Source organism: Siniperca chuatsi, linkage group LG17 (genome assembly GCF_020085105.1).
Source record: "Siniperca chuatsi isolate FFG_IHB_CAS linkage group LG17, ASM2008510v1, whole genome shotgun sequence".
Lineage (NCBI taxonomy): Eukaryota > Metazoa > Chordata > Actinopteri > Centrarchiformes > Sinipercidae > Siniperca > Siniperca chuatsi.
Window position 1 is genome coordinate 17,676,811 of NC_058058.1, and position 24,509 is coordinate 17,701,319.

General features: G+C 40.0%; 1 protein-coding gene across 2 annotated transcripts in view; it reads left to right on the forward strand.

Annotated features, from left to right (window-relative positions):
- Positions 1 to 24,125, forward strand: part of satb1a (SATB homeobox 1a) — a 30,914-nt gene extending 6,789 nt beyond the window's left edge. The window contains exons 2-12 of one of the 2 annotated variants that reach the window (XM_044172181.1): positions 5,420 to 5,577; positions 7,810 to 8,039; positions 8,489 to 8,665; positions 8,749 to 8,875; positions 10,698 to 10,821; positions 12,095 to 12,206; positions 12,772 to 13,307; positions 15,662 to 15,859; positions 17,018 to 17,173; positions 19,496 to 19,699; positions 21,882 to 24,125. In XM_044172181.1, the coding sequence (XP_044028116.1) occupies positions 7,823 to 8,039; positions 8,489 to 8,665; positions 8,749 to 8,875; positions 10,698 to 10,821; positions 12,095 to 12,206; positions 12,772 to 13,307; positions 15,662 to 15,859; positions 17,018 to 17,173; positions 19,496 to 19,699; positions 21,882 to 22,754 (2,724 nt within the window). In that variant the 5' untranslated portion in view covers positions 5,420 to 5,577; positions 7,810 to 7,822 and the 3' untranslated portion in view covers positions 22,755 to 24,125. Of the gene's footprint in view, positions 1 to 5,419; positions 5,578 to 6,812; positions 7,480 to 7,809; positions 8,040 to 8,488; positions 8,666 to 8,748; positions 8,876 to 10,697; positions 10,822 to 12,094; positions 12,207 to 12,771; positions 13,308 to 15,661; positions 15,860 to 17,017; positions 17,174 to 19,495; positions 19,700 to 21,881 lie in introns of those variants that run through there. The other variant, XM_044172180.1, reaches the window with a different exon arrangement.
- Positions 24,126 to 24,509: the final 384 nt, after the last annotated feature.

The following is a 24,509-nucleotide window of genomic DNA, read 5'->3' on the forward strand; positions in this document are numbered from 1 at the left end:
CTCTTCTCCAAGCGCACACAGTACCTGTCAGCAGCTGCCCACAGTAACAGAGATATCGCGAGGTTTTAGCGCCATCGGATGGTAAGATTAAGGCATGACCTGCATGGAAGACACGCCTAGATGGGCTGGAGTCAAAATATCATGAGCAACACAGAAATGTTCAGCAGACCCATCAGTTGCACCATGGCGCCCTCATGTGGATAATAAAGTGCCGAGCTCCAATACATAAAGAACACTGTATTTCAGAAACAGGTGTAACTAACCTGTAGAGTAACACATACATGTTCTTCAAATATGATTTACAGGAAATCTGTTACAATGGGATGTAAAGATAATAAAGATAGTAAATTAGTCAAATGTTCAAACAGAAGTAAATTATCCACATCACACCAGAACAGCAAAGTGTAGAGAGAGAAGTATGGTATCCCCCAAAATATAAATAGACTTTAGGTTCACCTAGAACATTTCTGTTACAAAATAAATATTATTAGAACTCTGAAGGTGTCAAATATGACAGCTCATTACAGAACAGTAATACAACTTATTTTTGGTGAAACTGACAGAAACGATTCACTTACAAGAGCCTCATAACTAATAAGTTCTTCCCCCATTCAAGAAAATGGGAAACAACCAAACTTTCAGAGGACAGGTTAGTTGGATCAACAAGAAGCAGTTACCAGCAAGTTAGATTCATAAGGACCAGAGCTATTGATATGTTGACTGATGATACACCACTTGGTTCATGAGCAATCCTCACTGAAATGGTGGACATCAATTTTAATGATGGAAATCATTTTGAAAATGAACACACACACAAATTCTGCCTCAAGTAATCATAAAATCCCACTTTGCAAACCCAAACTCTCCTCAGTAAATCCAGAAATGGGATTGCACCCAAAGTTTTGCAATTATAAGCCTCATGTTGCAAGTATAACACACCCCTAGCAAATAACAACAAACCTGGAGTACATTCACACACACACACACACACACACACACACACACACACACACACACACACACACATATGCAAGCAAAACAGAACAGAGAACTCCAATCTAGGTCAATCCCATTAACAATTCCACAGCATAGGACTAAACACCAAAAGTCAAGCACTGTGCCTCCTACTCAGATCCTCCACAAAAGTGAAGCAGCTGCTACAGCTATTATATCATTTAGACAATGTGAGGTCATCAGGTGCTCTAAGGCTGACTGCATGTATGACCTCAGTGGCTTCAAACAAACACACAAACTGTATGTGTCTACATACACTCACGCAAACACATACAGGATACACGTAAAGAAGCATATGAGTCATGTCTCTGAGGTGAGGCAGTGTGAAACACAGAGATATACTTCCATAAAAGTGTCAGCTAATAAAATTAAAACAGACAGCCAACGCACAGTGATGCTTCACCTGAGTAATTAAGTGCTTAATGCATCATTTAAGCCTGATCACCGCTCCAAACACACATTTTGTGTGTATGTGTGTGTGCCATAGTTTAGTTTGTAGTGAAGTGACAGTTGAGTCAAAGTGAGTCATTCTTGCTCACAGTGTTACCTCACCAAAAGCTTTATTAAACCTGCATAAATTAGAATTGTTTTACTTACATCTCTCCATTTAATGTTCAGTAGTCACTTTATCATCACTCAGTTACTGACTTAAACAGCTCATTTGAAGCAGGGGAGTCCTTTGAGATCCTATATGGAAAAACACAAACAAACTGTATTTAAAAAAAATAGGTCTGGTGTAAAGACAGTAAACATACTGGGGTTAGGATGTGTATGAGTTTGGAGTCAGCAAAAGCAATTAAATATAGGGAGGAGGTTGTCTAAAATCCTAGATCCAACATGGAAACTCATCACCACCACAATCATCGCATCTATATTTTTAAGCATTTTTTAAAACAAAGTCACAAAGTGCCTTTCAACACAATTAAAACAAAAAAACCCTACATTTTTTGACCTCGTAAAGACTACAGAGTCAAACTCTACACTACGTGCTTAAAATCTATCATTACAACCTTAAAGTATATTATTACATTCACATGAAAGCAGTTAAGAGGCTATAAGAGTGTAATGTACTCTCATCTTCTGGAGTTAGTTAAAAGCTTACATTTTGGATTAACAGGCAGAAGACTATGGCTGAGTCCTAAATGCAGTGAATTACAAAAGCTCAAAATGGGACGAGATAAAAGCATGGATGACTTTTTCAAGTTGGAAAGCACTTATTGTGGCTATAATCCTACATTAAGAAAACGTGTTCGTACTACCCTGTTTAATCAAAAGTTCTTATATTATAATTGCTTTCAGAAGAAAAGTTAGCATCAAAGATTATATATTATTACATTGTATGATTTATATTAGTGCACAAACAGACAAATTTTTCTGATTGCATCGATTTTTGCTTGTAGAAAAATGAGACAATCACAATGAGATTTGCTGCAGTCTTTGTTTTGCTGTCAGTTGTTCATTCTGTGTCCCTGGGTCAGATGTCCTTTTATACTACCACTAGGAGGCGCCAGAGCAATCTTTAAATTGTGGACATAGGAACTTTAGCATACTGTGTGTATTCAAATATGAAAGAAACATACGTAAAACCCTTTCATAAGCATCATTCATACCTGATCAATTTCATCAAAGAAATGTTAACAGTAGTGCACAATTACAAGAACTGATGAGTGATGTGCTGTAATTTCACCTCCATTCCTCTGTCTCTCTTTGTTCTTTGGTTTCATTATAAACAGTACTGGTTAAACTCTAATCTAATCTGGCCTTGTGCCTGTATAACATACAGTCATGCATTTATGCTTTAAGACACCCTTGCTGTGTTGCAAAGGCAACACTGTGCCGACATCTTAACTTAATGGTTTTTATGATGCCCTCGGGTGCTATCTAAGAAGTGGGCATGGCTGTTTAGAGATACGGCTATAAGTTCATTTTACACACACAGTTTGACAAAGCTAATAGCCCATATTGTATATGCAATATGAACACAGCCACATTCACGCACACAACCGTACTGTCATCATCACTCATAAACCACACTGCACAAGCCGGCCTAATACAAGCAATATAGAAATATCACATGCCATATCAGACCCATATCCCCTTTTCTAATAAACCTTCTATCTTTAGTCATTTATTCTGTCTTCTCATCCTTATCTCAAACAAAAGCTCAAGACATTTTTTTTCATTCTCCCCACAAAACAAAACCCATCATTTTTTCAATCTAATTGGTAAGGAGGGCGCATCTCACGTCTGATCCTGAGCTCACAATCTCATCTGAAATCTGGAGGTCCCTGCATTCAAGCTTGAACCTCTTTTGTCAGAGACTTTCTGATTTGTATACATACATCAAAACCACCTAAACCTGAGGCTACATTTTTCTTAGCTAATATTTGACACCTGCACTGGTACATTAACAGGCCGAGGAGCCTGTACACACCCAGATCAGGAGAAACCTGAGGAGAAACAGCTGCCTTTCAAGGCTGGCTCTGGCACAATGTCAGCGATAAGGTTATTGTATGGATGTGTAATATGTCTGTAGTGAGAGGTTTCTGGGTTAGGGCGTTTCAGATTAGAGGTATGACAAGAACAGTGGTGGAAAAGCACTCTGATCTTTTAACTTAAGTAAAAGTACCAGTACAACAATGTAAAAATACTGTTACATCAGTAAAAGTGCTGCATTTAAAATCATATTTAAGTATTAATACACAGGCGTGTAATCAGTAAAACATACTAAGTATCAAAAGTAAAAGAAATTAGGCCCTGTGACTAGTACTGTATAGTATTATATATGACATAATTAGATTATCAATACTGATGCATTAAGGCGCAAGTAGCATTTTACTGTTGTAGTTGGTCAAAATGGAACTAGTTTTACTAACTTAATATACAGTTTGGTAGTTCAGTCCAGCTCAGTTCCCCTTCAAAAGGTCACAAGATAAATCTGGGGTGTGTGAGATGATTGAATAATTTGTATTAATTTTGAACTTGTCTCTAATCTTTGCTTATTTTGTGAAATATTGGATAATTTGACCTTTTCTGGCCTCCAACAATTATTTCAATGAAACCATGTGAGAAGTTTAGAGTCGAAATCACTCTGTTGGAACTGCTACCAACTCATATATCTGAAATGTGATAAGGGGCCCCAATTAGACACTGCTTCTTAGCAACTGGTAACTATAGTGGTCAAATAAGTAAGTAAAAAAGTGCAATATTGTCCTTACAATGTAGAGCAGTAGACATATACAAGAAGTATGACATGGCATAAAATGAAAATACCCAAGTAAGTTCAAGTACCTCAAAACTGTATTTAAGTACAGTACTTGAGTAAATGTACTTAATTACTTTCCAACACTGCACAAGGAGATGGAGATTTACATTTAGGGGTGTCATTTGGGTTAAGGTGCCATGATACATGTGTGTGTTAAGGTGAGACGTGTGTGTCTACTTGTCACAAACACTTACATGCATTTGTGAGTGTCTGTGTGTGTGTTTTGTATTTCATTGTGTGTATCAGATTGCAAGCGTTTGTGTGCATCTGCAAACATACTTCAGAACACGATTATGCATGAGAAAAAGACACAGAGATGTGCAATACTGAGTGTTGGCAATCCATTTCCCCTTTAACGCGCCAACATGATGCCTCCACCCATCTAATGGCAGCAGGCTCACTAACCATATCATGAGTTTATAATAACCACATCAAATCCATGGCGAATGAGGTGGAATGAAAATCTAACCTAATTTGGAGAGATACACGACTGTGTGAGTAGTAGGGTGTCCCCTGAGATGAGGCTCCGATTGAGGGAGCCGTGTGCTGCACTGGTAGCATGCTCTGTGAGCGTGTAATGGTCTTAATTATCATTTAGCATGCCAGCCTCATTGACGACGTATAAAGCCAATGATAAAGTAGTAGAGCAACGGGTGACACAGAGATGAGAAATATTAACATATTAACACTTAAAGGCACAAGGACACACAAAATAGTAGTAAATATGTCATCAGCATACCCAGAGGTGCAATTGGAGTGATACACATGCACACACATACATTTCCACCCAGCTGAGTGACATCTCTCTCTCTGAATTAGTCACGATGAATGATGTGTAACCAGCCATGACTCGTTCTGGCTGGGGAGATGGCTAATTCACTTTGTTTAATTAGTCAAAAGTAGTAGAGCATGCTCTCTCTCCCCAAACATACGCTCTCACTGCACAACGTCCACCCATCTACGTGCCCGTTCCCTCTGTAGAAAAGACAGACCTGTAACCACACCGGTGCAACATTTCATGGGGCAAGTCTTTGAATCTTATCTGCCAGAATGAAGGATCTCTGACTCTTCCTTTCTCACGCACACATGCACACACCTGCCACTCTTTGCTTTGTGATACCTTCACCTTCGCTATTTCAGGCTCCATTTAGGGATCACAGCTCCAGAGGTGCATCTTGTCTGCAGTGGACTGCATGGGAGATGTCTGCTGATACTTGGCCACAACTTCAAGTTTCTGAGAACAGGACTGAAGACAAGGTGTTTTGTGCTAATTGATTCAGCTCTATCAAAACTTTGAGGTACAGTGTTCCTTTCATATCTTTTTTGAGCTTTGGGTGCTACGTTGAGATTTTTTACAATGTGATTTAGTGAGCAGTGTCAACGTTAAATGATTAGAGTCAAATGATCATTTTGAGAATTATTTATAGCTTTATCTTGCTGTCTATAGTACTTGAAGAACTACCCTGCTGTGTAATTCTAGCATAGTATATATTGTATAATAAGGGTAACGATATTGTTGCATAATATAGGCTACTACAATGCTCTATACCATACTAAAATATATAGCCTACTATAATATAGTGTCTTATAAAATAGTATAGTATACTATAGTAGTACTATAGGCCCCATAGTATTATGCATAGCCTATTATAGTATTGTAGTATATATATAGTAGTATATATAATATAGTAAGAGCAACAATATTGTTGTGTAATTTAAAATACTACAATATTCTACCGTATATATAATATACTATACTATGCTATACTATACACTATACTATAGTGTATAGTAGTACTGTACAGGCCCATACTAGTATATATTGCCTATTACACTATAGTGTATAGTATAGTATAACAGTATAGTGTAGTATATTATTATAATATATAGTATGGAATACCATATTGTAAGAGATGCTGTACCACTACGATATACTATACTATATACATAAAATGCTATACAATGCTATTATTATTATTATTATTATTATATTACATTATATTATACTATATTGTACTATACTGTACTATAGGTCCCATATAATTATGTATAGTCCATTATACTATGGTCTAATATAGTATAGTATAGTGAGTACTGTACTACAGGCTACTACAATATACTGTACTTTATACAATACATGTATATAGGCTACTATACTATACCATATTATACTACTGTAATTGTAATGGGATATAGAGCACATTCATGGAGCAAAATGGATTATCTACATATAAAACATGATAATCTTGTGACAATAAAACATCACCGCTCAAAAGTTAATATCAGTCAGCCAGTTCCACCTTGTCCTGCTCCACTTTGTTACCATGGAGAACTCCAATACCCTAAAGACAATAATAAGTGCGTGCACAGCATGCGGCAGAAAATAATAAATAGATTTATGCGCAATTGTCACATTTAATACATTTACGGAGCGCGCTAGTGAATTCATTATTACACCATATGCTAATGCAGCTGGGTCCGCGTATTTATGAGTCTGTGTGGGTGTGTGGGTCTCTCTCTCTCCCCCTCGCTCTCCATCTTTCTCTCCTCGCGTGTTCATAGGGCTTTGAAGTCTAACCAACTGCTGTCCCGGAGTCAGCGCTGTAGCTTAATATATGATAGGGAATGTACTCCAGTAGCTCCAAGCCGTGTATTGTTCTCTTGAGCTTGAGCTTGATCCACATTAACAGCATGTCCCGGTGCTCTGGATGGGAGGTCGCTCTGAACTTGCGCTAAGGCCAATTTATCAAGCGGAGCGCGGTCGGAACACAAGGAAGGACACGGGCAAAACTACTACTGTTTAACGGACGATTAATGTAAGTAAAAGGACGCATACCGACAGCCAAGAGAAGGGTTTCTGTTCCTCAACTGGAGATCAATGGAAGCGAGGATAATATATGGATACAGCCGATGATGGCAGGTCGGACATGCACGTTGTGCCGACTGAAACAGGTTGGTTTCGGCTCGATCAAACTTCAGCGGAATCAGACGTGGGACGATTAGCGCGCATTTAGGTGCTGAAGATGAACTGAATCACTGTCGTTTACAGCGGCGCGCCTGGAGAAGACAGCAGGTTTATTATGGGAAACTGCGCTCTATCATTCACTGGACTTGTACTGGATTTAGAGGGTTCTCCCAATCGCTGCATCTGGGTGAAGGTCATCCCCTAATACTGATCCGGATATCCTTCAGAGCTGAGCGTGTGTGAAAATTGTGCTTTCTAATTTTCCCGTTAGACACAGAACTGTAAATGTCTGAATTGCTTTCACACTCTCTAGACACTCACCAGGTATCCAGGTTATTGGTGTAGTTAGTATGCTATTATTTAATTACTAGCTATAAATTATTGACGCATGTAACCTATTCCACCCCTGATGAAAACATTTTCACACGTTTGTCATTTCAAAAGTTACTTTAAAATAGGTTGGAGTTTAAAACACCAAAGGGTCACCATAAACTCACTGGTGACCGCCACAAACATACTATCAAGACAATATGAGTGATTTCTTAAGTGTCTGTCTCTGTATTAGTGTGAGACCACAGATGGACGCCCAGTGTAATGGAGCCATGAAACCTGAGGGCAGTGATCCCGTGGTAGACCCCCGGCCCCCTCCTGCCAAGCTGGCTCGACTGGAGCAAAACGAAGCGGGACCTTCGGCCCAGGAGAGGAGCAGGCAGGGGAGTCCTGAGGCCAAAAACCCCTGCCTGGCCCAGAAATCCACCACAGTGAGGCCACAGAGCAAGAGCTGGCACAGCAGAGGTACAAGGGCTGATATGGGGAAGGGTTCAGAGAATAGGAGGAGCTCAGTGTTTTTTTTTCAGTTACACTTACTTGAAACATGATATTACAGATTGGGTCTTTAGTACAGTGATTATGACTCCTACATCTCATCTCATATGTCTAATAACTATGTGGGGTTCATTGGAGGGATGAAAATGTCATTCTGATTTGAATTGGGTTTCATGTGATCAGATTTTGGAGAACACTGCAAGTTTGGAAACGTGAATTTCATTTATTTGGTTTTTAAAAAAAACAACCCAACATATGACTTGATAATGAAATATAAACTGATGGTCATGGTAAACTAAGATTTTCTTTTTGCAGGGTCAACCTTAAAAAATATACATTTGGTTGAAGAATTCCCCTTATGTCACATATGCAATCTCTGGTGTCATGCTATATGACATAATTTTTGTCTGTCACCTCAGGGAGCCTGCTGCCAGTGTTCTGTGTGGTGGAGCACAGGGAGAGCCCTCTGGAAAGAGAGAGGAGAGAAGAACATGCTGAGTTTGTGTTGGTCAAGAGAGATCTGCTGTTTAACCAGCTGATAGAGATGGCCCTGCTGACACTGGGCTACTCACACAGCTCTGCTGCACAGGCCAAAGGTACAAAACACAAACATGCACAGAGAGTCAAAGACACAAGTCCATCGTTTTCTCATAATTTTCACTTTTGTGTGTATGTTCAGGTCTGATCCAGGTGGGCAGGTGGAACCCGGTGCCTCTGTCCTGTGTAACAGATGCTCCTGATGCCACAGTGGCTGATATGCTGCAGGATGTTCACCATGTTATCACCCTTAAAATACAGCTGCTCAGGTAGGGAGCTGACATCACATCAATTTTCATTAGTCAATTTTTTGGTGTGCAGTCTCGCAGAGAGTGATACATTCCTTTTCTTCTTCTTTTTTTTTTTTTACTATTTTAATGCCTTTAGATTAAGTTTAATGAGTGATTTTATTTGCTTCTTGCAGTGAATATTGATGAGCATTTTTAATGGTGGAAGACATTAAAAGTTATTTCCTGTAACAGTTTTGAATAATAAATGTCCCTTCCATTGTTTTGACAGTGAACCTTTAGTTGTGCCACATATTAGGTCTTGGGTCAGATCCACCATGAGTGTTAGGACAGTGCAGCTTATATATTATTACAAGATACAAAAGTAGAGACACACTGTATATATATATATATATATATATATATATATATATATATATATATATATATATATATATATATATATATCTTCTTTCCACAGCAGACATTTTGACTTGTCATAGTAGGAGAAACACAAGTGTTACTAATAACATTAATTTCAATTCAATTCAGTTTTGTTTATGTATCGCCAAATCATAACTGAAGTTATCTCAGGAGTATCAGGCTCAGGGTGGGCGGCCATCTTCTGCTGCCAGTTGGGTTGAGAGAGAAAGACAGAAGGGGGGGGGAGCAGTAGGAAAGAGAACATACAGTAGAACAATGCATGTTCCACATAGAGCGATAATAATAGTATAAATAAGATTAATAATAATAATTATAGCAGCGGGTGTCAAGCAGGAACAGTAGGTGGCTTGCAATCATACATCCAGACTCTACAGCTCCAGAGGCAGAAATACCTGCAGAAAGCAACAGAAGGAGAGAGGAGAGAGATGTGGAAGCACAAAACTACGGGAGAGAGAAGATGTCGAGTTAGTAACATGCATTAATGGGATAAGAATGCGTACAGATGAAGAGGGAGAGGAGGAGCTCAGTGCATCATAGGAAGTCTCACGGCAGTCTAGGCCTATAGCAGTATGATTAAGGGCTGGTTCAGGACTCACCTGAGCCTGAACTAACTATAAGCTTTATCAAAGAGGAAAGTCTTAAGCCTACTCTTAAATGTGTAGATGGTGTCTGCCTCCTGAACCCAAACTGGGAGCTGGTTGCACAGGAGAGGAGCTTGATAGCTCATTAACAATGGCTAACAATGGAAGCAGCTAAATGAAATTCAGACAATTTTATTATTTGTACCTGTAGCTGTGCTTTTCCTACTATGACAAGTCAAAATGTCTTCTGTAAAAAAGGCCTATTGTCTCAAAGAAAGAAGGACCTGGATCATGTATGTTTTCCCTATGCTCATGTGTGTTTATTAGTTTAATTCATTGAATGCTTTAGTTTCCTCCCACAGCCCAGATTTTCATTCACACCCTATAAAGTGTGTGTGTTAGACTTGAAACTTGTTCGGGGTTCTTGCCAGCCCATCACCCAATGCATGCTGGGAGAGACTCTATATAAACAAGTAAAGAATATAGGATATCTTCTTTTTAAAGGGGCACTCCACTGATCTTACACATGAAGATCAGTTTACACATCGCAAGAAGTACTAATCAGCCTGTGTGTCTTGTGTGGTTCTGAAGGGAGCTTTCTTAAGTCTGAGAAAATAATCCTAATGATGTCATCAGAGTCTAATGAAAGATGCCATTAAATTACATCATGGGACTTATAGGATCCAGCGTTTTTGGAACTGATGCCATAGTGGATACTAAAAGTTGTTGTTGTTCCCCAACTTTATGGAAGCGCAATTTTAAATCACTGGACTTCCCCTTTAAACTGTAATATATCAAAATGCTGCAATTAAAGTGTTTTTAATTTGCTCTTTGTCTAGCTGTCCCAAATTGGAGGACTTGCCAGCCGAGCAGTGGAGTCACTCAACAGTGAGAAACGCTCTGAAGGAGCTACTCAAGGACATGAACCAGAGCACCCTGGCCAAGGAGTGCCCACTGTCCCAGGTACAAGACACACACACACACACATATAGAGAGAGAGAGAGAGTATGCATACAAGAAGAGAGAAGAAGAGAAATTGGACTAAAGTTCCAAGTATGTATACATGTAATGACTTTGTCCTTCCATGTCCTGCAAGTGTGTGTGTGTGTGTGTTTGTGCCTGCTTAGACGCATGAGGCTGAGTAAGCGTGTGGTTCAATGGTAAGACAGGAAGTCCAGATGCAGAGGTAGATTAGGTGCGGGGGCAGAGCGCGAGAGAGAAACAGATAAAGAGAGATGGCTATCTCTTAAAAAGCCCTACTGCCTGGGCTGCTGCCTATCTTGATTCTTTCCACTGCCAACCTGTCTGCCTGTCGCTCTGTCTGTATGATTCTCATGTACCCTATCTGTCCATCACTCTCACTCTTTGGTATTTAGCTTTTTCTGAACTCTTGGCTGATTCAGCAACAAGATACAAACCCGGTTTTAAGATTTTCTTCAATTTGTGTGTGTTTAATTAAGCAAATACAGACAGAACTGCAGTAATAATTTGACATTAATGATGCAGTATTTGGGGAAGGCCTCTTTATGAATATTCATAATTATCAACTTAGTGTATCTGTTATTTTGCCTGAGGGTGCGTAGGACATCTACAGTTTGATAAAGAGAAATTGCTCACTCTCTCTCCTCTCTTCAGATGCCATCCTTCTCTGCAGATCTGATACAAACCAATCTTCCCTCCCCCATCTTTCCTCCCCATCTCTCTCTCTCTCTCTCTCTCTCTCTCTCTCTCTCTCTCTCTCTCCTATCACTCCCTTTACCACCTCTCTTGTTTGCAAGAAGCAGATTAAAATAAATATGAGCAGATGAAAGGTGTAATCAGATGTAAAGATTGCAGAAGAGGATGGTCTATGGGGAAAAACTGTGTGTGGGAGTGTGTGTGTTTTTGCATGTGTGTGTGTGAGTGAGTGAGTGAGTGAGTGAGTGAGTGAGTGAGTGAGTGGTGGGTGAGACAGAAAGAGAGGCATAGTCTCTGATGACCTCTAGCGTTTTGTTTGATTACACACACACATGCACGCACACACATACATGCATGCATACACATACTGTTCATACACACATACACACACTGACATACTCATCTGTCTTTATTATCCTATTTACCTGGGGGTCTTTTTAATAACACAGATCTGAGTTCATTAATATCAGATGTGTGAACAGCTGAGACACCCAGGCCGCCCATAGCAGGAGCTTGGAAAATGTAATGAATTTCTGTTGTCTTTTCCCCTCTGTTTCAGAGTATGATATCATCTATTGTAAATAGCACTTACTATGCAAATGTCTCAGCTGCCAAGTGTCATGAGTTTGGTCGATGGTACAAGCACTTCAGGAAGACCAAATGCTTCAAGGGTGAGAGATTTCAATCAAGTCTGCAAACATTAAGTGTAAAGTCTTACAGCATATCCCAAATCCATACTACACACTAATTCTATACAGTATGTACCATAAACGAATCGAATAGTATACTGTTTTAGCAGTTAGACAAACCATTTTATAATAACTAAAATTATAATCAAACTGCGATTTTGAAATGTCGATTAAACTTTACAAAGAAAAAGCAAAATGTTTTTCTTAAGATTTAATACTTTTTTTCTCCAAGATCTTTCTGGAGGTGTCTCACTACCACCCACAATTTATTTAAAAATTTCCAGCTGTGAACATCATTTCCATTTAATTTGTGCATTGCATTGTGGGAGAATAGTGTCGGCAGCACACTCAAAAATCAAACATAGTATTTAGTATGCAAGTGGTCTGGTTTACGTATATTTCATTTTGTGTATCATTCCCAGTGTGAATACACCACTTACTCAAAGCCGGCTTAGAATCAGTATAGAGTATGGGTTTGGGACATACCGTTAGTATTTGGTGTGTTAATAATTGTACATCTGTCTTTGCTTTTCTTTTTCTGCACCAGAGATTGACAGCTTCTCTGACCAGTCCACACATATCACCCTCACCCAGCAGCCAATCACAGGTAGCCCAGCTGATCAGAGCTCCACCCTTCTTTTCTCTCGTAGTGAAGTAGCCAGCATATGTGGCCATTCCCCCCTTGGCCTACGCCCTCACGGGTTGGTAGCCCAACCTCTCAGCTCCCAAATGGTCAACCAGCAGCTAGTAATGGCCCAATTTCTCAACCAGCAGTATGCTGTTAGCCGCATGCTAGCTGGCCAGGGTCTCTCACTGTCCCCACAGCAGTATCTCAACCATCCACCTGTTGGGAGGGCTCCTGCCAAGGTTTTCTCCAAAGCCCCTGATTCCCAAGCCCCGCAGCAGGCTCACTGTGGCCCAGGGGGAGGCCCTGTAGCCGGGCCGCAAAACCAGACATCGGCTGGGTCTTCTGTGGGGCCAACAGATGTGCCAAGTGACATCTACCACGGTGTGAGGGAGGAACTGAAGAGAGCAGGCATCTCCCAAGCCGTCTTTGCCCGGGTGGCCTTTAACAGGACCCAGGTATGGCCCATATACATCACAGTGACTGTGATCTGAATGAAAGGTGTTAAAAGAGGTTGCAATTGTTTGCTGGTGATCATCTTAATGTTTTCTGGTGTTGCGGTTGTAGGTAAGTGTGAATATGTGTGTTTGATGGTTGGCACATTGGCATGGCCTTTGCCGCAGTGCCCCCTCCCCCCATGCATGTCTGTACGTGTGTGTGTGTGTGTGTGTGTGTGTGTGTGTGTGTGTGTGTGTGTTTGTGCCAGCTCTCTGCAGCACAAAGCTGGTGCCAGCACTGAAGCAGCTGCTGGGCCAACTAATCACAACCCCTTAGAGAAATGCTGTCTTTCTCTCTACCTCTTTCTCTATCTTACTGTCCCTCCATCTTGCCATGTCTCACGCTCTTCTATTTGTTTAATCTCTACCTCTGATTGTCAATCCATTTTTTTTATCTTTCCCCTTTTCCCCTCCCTTGGTGTCCCTCATTTTGTATCCATATCTCCCATCGCCTCTAACACTAAAATGCCACGTTATCTGTGTCCATTATCTTACATTCACTACCACACCCACAGAAATGGGGCTCAGAGGACAGACTAAGCCCATTGTTATTATTATTATTACCGTCATTATCATTTTCATCACAATAAGCAGGGCTAGTTATTATCCACCCCCATGTTTCCCCATTGCCAAGTCCAAGGTGCTTCAGTGCCAGCCATACAAGTTGGGCATGATGCCAAGATGCCCTATAGAAGTAAGGGGAGCATTTGTCATTTGGCGATTCATCTGAAGGAGGAAGGAGGGGTTTGAGATGATCCATGATTTGAATAAGAAGGCTGTTTCCTCTCTTTCCATTTCACTGCCAGTGTGAAATCTGATTTCTTTTCAGGAAGGAAGCCCTACAATCTGCATGTGATGTTTGAAGGCTTTCCTGCATACACAGATACACCCAGAATAATGCTAGTTCTACAGGCGAGTTGTGTGCTTAGCACTGACTGGGAACTGGCTGTGTATCATCTATTGCTGTGAAACACTAAACCACAGGAACTTGACAAGGTGCCTCTTTGAATGAGATCCAGAGTTGGATATGAGGAGCTTTTGCAAAATTCCTTCAGGCATATGAGAAACTTTATAAGACAATGGGAAAACCCATAATCTTTAATATCAGATCTATCATGATATCCTATGTATGTGTGATGTTTAAGGTGTCTACACACTCTGAAAACAGTCAGCATTTGAAAGATTGTCTGGGTTTTTGGAATACTTAACACTTACCTTTATATGTGCCTAGATATTGATTTTAACATAAAAAAAATCTATGGAAATAAATCAGTTTCATCAGTGCATTTGGCTTCAAATTGGACTCCCAATGTCATCCCTCCGTCAAATTGAATGTTTTCTTCATTTTTATTTCTTGAACATCATACAATTTGTCTGCTTTGAAAAAATGTTGCAGTTTAAATTAGTAGTTAGACATTTTGGGAAATGCTCTTATTCACTATCCTGCTGAGAGTTAGATGAAATGTGGTAGTTTTGGTGTTATCACTTCCTGTTTTATTTTGGTAGTATTCTTCTTCCCTTGTGTGTCTTGTGTTTTTACTTCCTGTCTGTGTTTTCCCTCCAGTTTTGATTGTTGGATCATCGTTGTACACATGGTGTTGTTGCTGCCAAGCGTATTGATTGTGTTATCTTGGATTCTTTGTTCTCCCGTGAACCTTGTTTGGATTTCGGATTCTGGATTCTTGGATTTTGGATTTTTGGATTTTGGCTTTTGTCTGCTCATTACCTGTCTGCTCACCTCTGCCTGTTCTTGCCTGCATTCCACCCAACAATAAAAACGGTAGTCATCCGGCTACTTCACCCTAAGACCGCTTCCTCGTCATCTGCTTTTGGGTCCACATACCTCCATATAGCACCTCGCCTTACGACATGAAAAGATCAATACCATTCTTATGTCTATATGGTAAATATGAAGCTACAGTCAAGAAACAGTTAGTTTTGCTTAGCATAAAGACTGGAAACCAGGTTCACAGCTAGCCTGGCTCTGTCCTCATTTGTTAAAACTGAAGTGTAAAAAGCGTTGTGGTTTCCCCCTGTTTCCAGTCTACATGCTAAGCTAAGCTAATACCTGCTGGCTGCTGCTTTATATTTAACAGACAGATATGACAGAAGAGTGGTAAACTATAGCCTTAAGATAACTTGGATGGTAACCCAGCCAATATTTTCATACCAGCAATCGTTTTCTTAAAAAAGTAATCTGAAGCCAATATACACCAGTATATCAGAATGATTTGACATTACATGTATGTATCATTGTATGGCTTGCTTATACTAATCATTGACTATCAACTTGTATGTGTATGTGCCTTTACCAGGGTCTGCTGTCAGAGATTCTGCGGAAGGAGGAGGACCCTAAACACGCCTCCCAGTCTCTGCTGGTCAACCTGCGGGCCATGTACAGCTTCCTGCAGCTCCCAGAGGCTGAGAGGGAGCGCATCTACCAGGAGGAGAAAGACAGAAGCCTGACTGGATTCATCCCCAGCTGCAATAACACACCGCCAAGACCCACACAGGTCAGCCAGCACTGACATACTGAAGTGGGAGAACTGTTACTTCTTTTTTTTTACTCAAGAAGAATTTAAATCACTGTTGTATACCTCAGCAAAAGTAAAATGTAACAGATTTTAAATATGCTCTGCTAAAAAAGACAATCTTTCATATATATTGTATGAATGGACAGAGAACACAGATTGAACTAGGTTAATTTAAGAAAGGCATTTAAAAAGTAAAGAACATAATCAACAACAAAACATAAAACATCATAAAAGTTATGAAGCTTACCTGACCTTTCCTCTAACAGCACCATGAGGTTGACATTTGTGAATGGATGATTTGTAATACATTTTATGATCCCTTGGCTGTTAATGCCATCATCAGGTCAAAAGTGTAATTTAACCATTACTTTTTTTGGACCAAATACCTCCAAACGTAATGACATTCCCATCAGCCTCAGCTGTACATTGTGTTTAGTGCTCATTAGCTTATGTTAGCATGCTATCACGCTAAACTAAGATGGTGAACATGGTAAACACTATACCTGCTAAACATCAGCATGTGACATTGTGCACATGTTAGCATTAGGACGCTAGCATTTAGCTCAAAGCACTGCTGTGCCTACTGTAAGTACAGCCTCACAGAGAATTGCGGCAGACAGTTATTTTATCATTTTACACAAAACATCATTTATATATTGGCAAATCATAAGAAAGTAGGAAAGGGTTACCTACTAACCGACGCTTGAAAACAATGATTATATGGATTTTTTTCTCTACTTCTATCCTTCATTTTTCCAATACTACAGTAGAAGAAAGATTATATGAACTGTGTCTCTCATCTCTGCTGTTTTTTCCCACCCCATTTTCTCCCATTCTGTTATGGCGAGCTCCCTGTGCACTACACTGCTGACTCTCTCTGTTGGCATGGAGAGGGTGCAGACTGCCACATTTCCTCTAATATACATGAAGTTGCCAGCTGCTTCCCCTGCCAGGGAGGAGCTTCACTCCCCCTTTGTATAGGCACCCCTAGGGCTGCAAAAAGGATATGATCCCTCACCGGCTGCACATTTCCATATACTTAAAAGTATGTTTCACATAGTTGGAGTGGTCTTTGCATTGGCATTTAAACACATTTTTTTGTCTTTCTGTCCTCTTGTCTGTCTCTCGCCTGTCTAGGCGAGACTGTCCCCAAGTACAGGAGACAGAGGGTTGAGGACAGACAGTTGTGTTCTCAATGTCAGCGCTTCTATCTATGAGGAGATTCAGCACGAGATGAAGAGAGCCAAGGTGTCTCAGGCTCTGTTTGCAAAGGTGGCTGCCTCCAAGAGTCAGGTACTTACTTGTTTGCTGGTGTGAATCTGATGAAGCTGTCCAATCTTAAACACACACATATTGCACCCAATCGTGTCTATTGCTTGATTGTTCAAATTTAGCTTCTCTTATTAATCCATCTCCTCAGTTAAAGCAGGGATGCTACTGTGTGTGGGGGAAAGCCCAGATAATCAACCAGCAGCTGTACTCTGCAGAGGACTATCATCAGTGCATCAGACTGCTATTGTGTCCTAAATTATCGCTTTAATAGTCACAATACAAAAACACGTGCACACACACATACATGCCACTTATTTGTGCACACAGACTTATTATACGAGCACACACATGTATACGCAATCCCACAAACACACACAGGCAAACAAATGCACTAATACACACATATGCACACAGGCATGATTTGAGTGTTTATTGTTCCCATTTTTATGGCGGCCCCATAAGCTTGTTATTGCCTTTTGTTTTTAGGATAATTTCCCTTCATGGAATGGGGGGATTTTAGCTGTCTTATTTTCTCTTCCTCTCGTGCATGTCTCCAATTTTCACTTTTCTGTCTTCCTTTCTTTCCATCTTTCTTCCTTTCTTTCTCCCTTCCCTCTGCTCATCATGAAGATGTTTGGAGGTCATTCAGCGGTCATGCCAGTACAGACAGGTGGTCCAAAACCCCTGAGGTTCTTATTCTATCTCTTCGCTGGCCTCCCCTTTCACTTTTCTTTCTCTATGTTCTCTTTACCTCTCTCTTTCTCTCTCTCTCTCTCTCTCTCTCTCTCTCTCTGTGTATTACCCGGTTGTTTGGCAGGCAGAACCAGGCTGGATCTCTCTGTTCTATCTGCACTGTGCATCTGGATGGCATTGTATGCTAGACTTGGGCTACAGCCAGGTGCATGCGTGTGTTGTGCATGTGTGTGTGTGTGTGTGTGTGTGTGTGTGTGTGTGTGTGTGTGTGTGTGCATGTGTGCTGATGTGTTTGTGTGAATCTGTGTGTGTGTGTGTGTTTCAGCCTGCTTGCAAACGTAATAATGCTCCAGTTCATGAATCTAGCATGGCTTTACGTTCCTCAATCTGCCACTCACAAGTTTCTTCCCTCGTGAAGCAGAAAAAAATTCTAGCTAATAAGAAAATCTCACCATCATCTTTTGGTTTCACCATTAGAGGATCTTCAAAACTGCCATTATTTTTTATGCTTGTATAGTGAGAGCACACAGGAAATAGACAAGAAGCTTTACAACATGAACCATTTTGGATAAATGTGAAAAGTAAATTATTGTGAATATACACTTTACAGACCAAGCAAAGGCTGAACACACTCAATTGTTGTTTGTTTCTGAATTCAGAACTCAACTTTGCAGCTATTAACACTTATATCTTATTATATTCTAATCAGTCACAACATTAATAGGAGAGTGGGTGTATAATAAATATGCTTAACAATGAGTGATAAACTGACATTGTTGAAAATATTGCAACCTTGTTTTTCCATTTTACTTTTTTCCTTAGTACCAGACAAACTTCTAAATGCTTTTTGTTTGAGCATGCAGTGCTTGAAGTAAGTATGTTGTATGGTGAGGTTAGCTTAGCTTAGCTTACGAAGTAAATGTATTCACAATAAAGTAGCACCTCCATTTGAAGGCAGGGAGTCTGCACCCATAAACTTCTCCAGAGATGGACACCTGCTCTATTTCTCTGAGTGGTTCTCAACATAACATCATTCATCCTTGACTCTTAAGTAGGCAGAAAGACCCTAAGATACTGATACTCTTAGGTAGATGAAGATGAGCTTGTTGGTGTTGAAATATTCACTATAATTAATGAACTAATTAACAGAATTATTGACTTAATTAGCATGGCTAATGGATATGTTTATTATATCGTGGCAATTATGGCAGGACATTAGGCCACTCAACAGCTTTTTGTTGTAACGTTATAGTTGATCACACAAGGGATATTTTTCTCCTTGCTTTTTCTTGCTCTACAGAATTGTCAGTTCAGGTCAGATAGATCTGCACCATAGGAGCTGGGTGTCAGGATCATATTTAAGGACACCTCAGAAGTACGAATGTGTGCTGATGTAGTGTGTTGACCTCTGGGTGAAGGAAAGGCTATTTAATGACTGCATAGCACCTTTGTGAGCTCACTCTTACATAGCACAGTATGTTAGCTGGTCAGCTCCTTGTATGTTCCTCCGGTAAATACATTAATACACACTTATGTCTGTTTACAACTACATTATATGTGTGTTATAAACCATTAATTAAATGTTGACATACTGCTAATGAATGCTAAATAGGGGAGAGTTAAATTAAAGTGTTACCGTTCCTCCTGTAGGGCTGGCTGTGTGAGCTGCTGCGTTGGAAGGAGGATCCCAGCCCAGAGAACCGGACCTTGTGGGAGAACCTGTGCATGATCCGCCGGTTCCTCAGCCTGTCCCAGACTGAACGAGATGCCATCTACGAGCAGGAGAGCAGCAACACGACGGCACAGCAGCACTGCTCTGACAGGCTTGCGCTGCTCAGCAATGAAAATGCACTGGTGAGACTACAAAAACAAGATAAACACAATATCATATCATTACACACAGACAGTTCAGAACACTCTGTCCCTGGTAGATCTTGCTTGAGAAAAAATCCACAGCGTTTTTTTCCCCCTTTTTTTATTGACATTCAGCATCAGACAAACATTTCCATAAGATGTATTTCAGATACTGTATGTATAAATCATATATTTGTTTATCACAGATCATAACATAGTACTTTTTTAGGACACACAGAGAAGAGAAAACAAACTATGTACGATTGGGGAGTGAGCTTTTCTTTACAACATAATCATTGATTTGTGAAACTAAAATCAGCCCTGTGGGGCATTACATAGTTGATCCATTTTTCCCAGTGTGAAGCAAATTGTTCCAGTTTATGATTTATAGTTGCTGTTATCTTCTCCATTTTGTAAATGTCCATTGTAATTTCCATCCATGCATTTAAGGCTGGGCTCTCCTGTGATAACCATTTCCTGGTAAGCGTCTTGCCAGCCACCAACAGTACATTCATTAGATATTTATCTCTTCTCAACCATTCCTGAGGTATATACCCAAAATATATGGTCTTACACTCTAGGGGAAATACTCATTTAAAGATGTCTTGTATCCTTCTCCAGCAGTCTTTGATAACGAGGCAATCCCAGAAAACATGGTAAGGTTTGCATTTTGGTTTCCACAGTTCCTCCAGCAAACACGGGGGTTACTATCATAGTGAGATTTCTGAGTTGGTGTAATAAAATACCTTAGCAGGTTTTTCCAGCCAAACTCTTTCTGTGAGCTGGTACACTTCAATTGATACATTGATATATTGTTGTCCATTCTTCCTCAGATATACTTATCCCTCTGTCCTTCTCCCATTTGGTTTTAAAATATGAAGTTGCATGAGTTTTAAGATTTGACAGACACATGCATGAAATAATTCTACCATCAGTATCCGAATTATTTGCTTTTCTAAACAGTTCTATCAGACTTTTTTTTTCATTTTATGTTACCAGCTACATAAACAGCAGTTTGGAATAAATTGAAAGGAGCAGCAAAGGCTAGCAGAAAAATAACTCCAACCTTCCAATCAACATTTTTAGAGGAGAGGTTGTCCTTATCACTACTTTCTTTTTTATAAAGCACTTAAAAAATGTAGTTAACAAAAGTGATAGATAAAAAGTTTAATATAAATTTAACCAGAAATTTGAACCAGAAATTTGAACTGAAATTTCTGCAACTGAAAAGCAGCACAGTAGTGACAGCTAAATGCCAAAAATGTCAGAAGCAATGATCCGTGAGGCTGATTAGTTATTTTTCATTCATTTCCATAGCTTGTGCATAGATTGATGGTTTGATTATAACACAGACCTACAGCTGACGTCAACAAAAGGTTGTGTATCCCTCTGTTTGTGAAAGCACAGTATGTTGCGTGGAATACCATTGCACTGATAGCAATTCACATGTACTGGTTCAGACCCTGATCAGTTCTGTGGAGGTGAACCCTGGATGGTTGCATTGCAGACCATCTCGTGTGTGAAACCCCAACAGATCCAGTTCACACAATTTATACTACCTTCAATTTCTTACCAGACCAGAGCAGCATGTCCTGTGCCTTCACTCCTCCTTCTGCCCAGCCATGATGTGTTTTATATGGGGTAATCAATCTGTGTATGTTCTGTAAATTAATCATTCAAACTGAGGTCAAACAAAGGACAGAACTGCCACCAATTTCTGCATTCAGATTATTTAAAGCTCCCATGAGAAACAATACCACAATTGAGAAGTAAAACATAACCAATGAACACATGAAGCCAAGCGTGTTTAGTCTCCGTCGTTATATGAGAGCAGTTCTAATATCAGTGATTCAGTGTTTGTAATTTAGAGATGGAAAATTTGATGCCAGTTCTCTTTAACATACAGTCTAAAATGAATAGAGCACATTTCATTAAGCAGTGAAGTAAATTATTATATATCCATTACTTGTACATTTTTATATAGAATCTGATAATGGTCCATAAATATTATAAAAAAAGTCTAAATTGTTCTAGGCTGACTTCACTTCACATCATCTACCATTAAAATTAAACATAGTCACATCCACAATGGAAATTAGTTGGTGTTGAAAATATAAAATCCAAAAGACCAAGTACAGCTTTTTACTCTAATTGCTTCTAATTTCTCCTTTTCTCTCGTCAGTACCAACGCAACTCTCCACTGCCACAGCAACACCATCTTCAACCCCATCAACCCCTGCAGCCTGCGGCAGGACCTCACCTGTCTCCACGGCAACCATGTGCCGCATCACCAGCCGAGTCCGAGGCTGGGGGTATCTGGGGGCACTTGAGAGTACGTTTGCAGGGCAGGGGCAGTAGTAACGGTGAGAGAGGGGACAGTAACGACTGGGTTGAGGGGGGTCGAGGAGAGAGGAGCAGTCTAGTAGGGGACTGGGGTCGTACTGGTAGGGTGAGGGACAAGGGTGCAGAAAGAAAGGAGCAGGTGAGGGATGGAAATGTGGGTGAGGAAGAGATTAATGAGATCACTGGAGACAGCAAAGAAGGCAGGGTTAGGGAGAAGCTCACCATGAAGTGGCCCGGTGTAAGGGATGAGGACAGAGGTACAACTGGGGTTTGTTCAGAGGAAGATAATGAGGTCCAAGGTGAGGGGTTAAGACTTTCCCATGAAGCACTGGGAATCCTGCAGAGCTTCATCCAGGACGTGGGCCTCAACCCAGACGAGGAGGCAGTCCACACCCTGTCAGCTCAGCTGGGCCTGCCCAAACACACCATCCGAAGATTCTTCAACAGCCAGGACCATGACCAGCATCAACACAGCAGCCACAGCCCAAAACACAGTCGAGACAACCAGCATGGCTGCGCAGACCCAAACCTCTCCCAGACAGACATAACTGCAGAGGAACAGGAGGAGGAAGGTGATGGAGAGACTGAACAAAACGAAGAGGAGAAGCAAACAGGGAGAAATGAAGAAAGTGAGATAACTGTTTTGAAAGAATCAGATGTTGGCAGTCAAACCATTCCCACTATGAAGGAGGAGCAGGAGAGCAACATCTAACCCAAATACACGCAGTAGTATGATCTCTGTGAGCCACCGAGATGTTTCACGCCATTGCTTCACACTCAGCCACTGTTACATACTGTACGAGAACTGACTCACAGTGTTTTGGTATCGGAGTGTTATATAGGTGTGTGTCCTTATGTGCTGTGGACTAAAAGCTGACTTATTGTATATGTTTATACCACAGCTTAGAAGGATGCTGGTGTTTATACCCAGACAGCACACCTACATTATACTTAGAAAGCTGTCCTGTGATTTGAGAATCCCTACTGCACTTGAGACAGAAAATAACTGTGACTATATGTGCAGTGTTATAATACATTGTTTCTGTGTAGATATATGTGTCTGGATGAATGGGACCCCAATACAAAGAGCCTCAGATTACATATCACTGTTAAAGAGTAATTGTAGTTTTTTGACTGAGCTAAAGTTCGAGAAATGTTCATGCCAGAAATGCCTTGTAGAAAGTGGCACTGCCAGTCTGTTGTTTTATGATCAATATCTCCATTATTTTTGTTTTTACTATGTTTTAAGAGTACTTTGTGTTTTGGATCAGTTGTATAAAGGTTCTACTGTTTCCTTCAGGAATCTCACTGTTATAGCTTACTTTGTTCATGGTGAAGTTTGACTGTCACATTGTATTAAATATTAAGTTTCTCGATTGTCTTTTAAATTTAATGATAGAGGAATTTATGAATGATATGTAGCATTTTGAATTAACCCTTTCACAAATGAACAGGGCATCCTCTGCATTTTTTACTTAATAAATCAGTAGATAAAACAATGGATAAGTTCCCAAACTGATCATATGCACATGTAAAGTATCTCTACTGCAAGTGAGTCCATTTTTGTTCCTATTTCTCAACTTTATTCATAATGTCAAGTTTTGTTGAGGGTCCAATTTGCTCCTGAACACATCATAGTTTACACACAGTATTTCTATTGATACATGAATCTATAAATTTCTCTCTGTTATGTTTACACATCTTGTGGTTGTTATATTGTACTGATTTATCATCGTACACACTGAGCAGAGACAGACACAACAATGATGAAGCGTTATAAGGGTTTCCCTGAAGGTTCGCTTTGTCACTCTATCGTAAACCATTTCATGGTTCACACGGATCGTGCTGTGTGGAGTAAACAATGTGTAATGTTTCTTTGTGAAAGAAAGCTTGTGGACTACAAATATAAGACTGAAGCCGAAATGTTAAAATTAAATGATAGCACTTTCATTTGTAAAAATTAAGACTCCATCCATAGTTGCACTGTATGTTCAATACATCAATCTGTTGTGAGCATCTGATCTACTTTTTTCACAAACATTCTGAGTGAGATTAATAAAAAATGTTATGTGTTTCGAGAGTACAGATGCCTGGACATATAACTTAAAAAAAACTTCAGTTGGTCTAACTTTAATTTTGTTTGCCAGACATTTCACACATCCCTTTCATTGTATCTATTAACATTCAAATAGAAAGTGGAAACTTTTCTAACCCATAAACAGTGACATATGATGTTTCTCACAAGTACACTCAGGTTTAAAACCTCATGTGATAGAATCTGCGGGAACACACAGAGGCTGAGATAGCTGGGAGGGCATCATGCTGTTTTTGCTGTCTGACAGATAAAAAGGTGGTTGTTTTCTTCCTAAGAAGCATAATATCAGCAGATGACATTTGCACTTTTAAAATATTTAGTTGGGATGTGTTAGCAATATATAAAACTGGATTTGGGGACAGTCTATGAGAT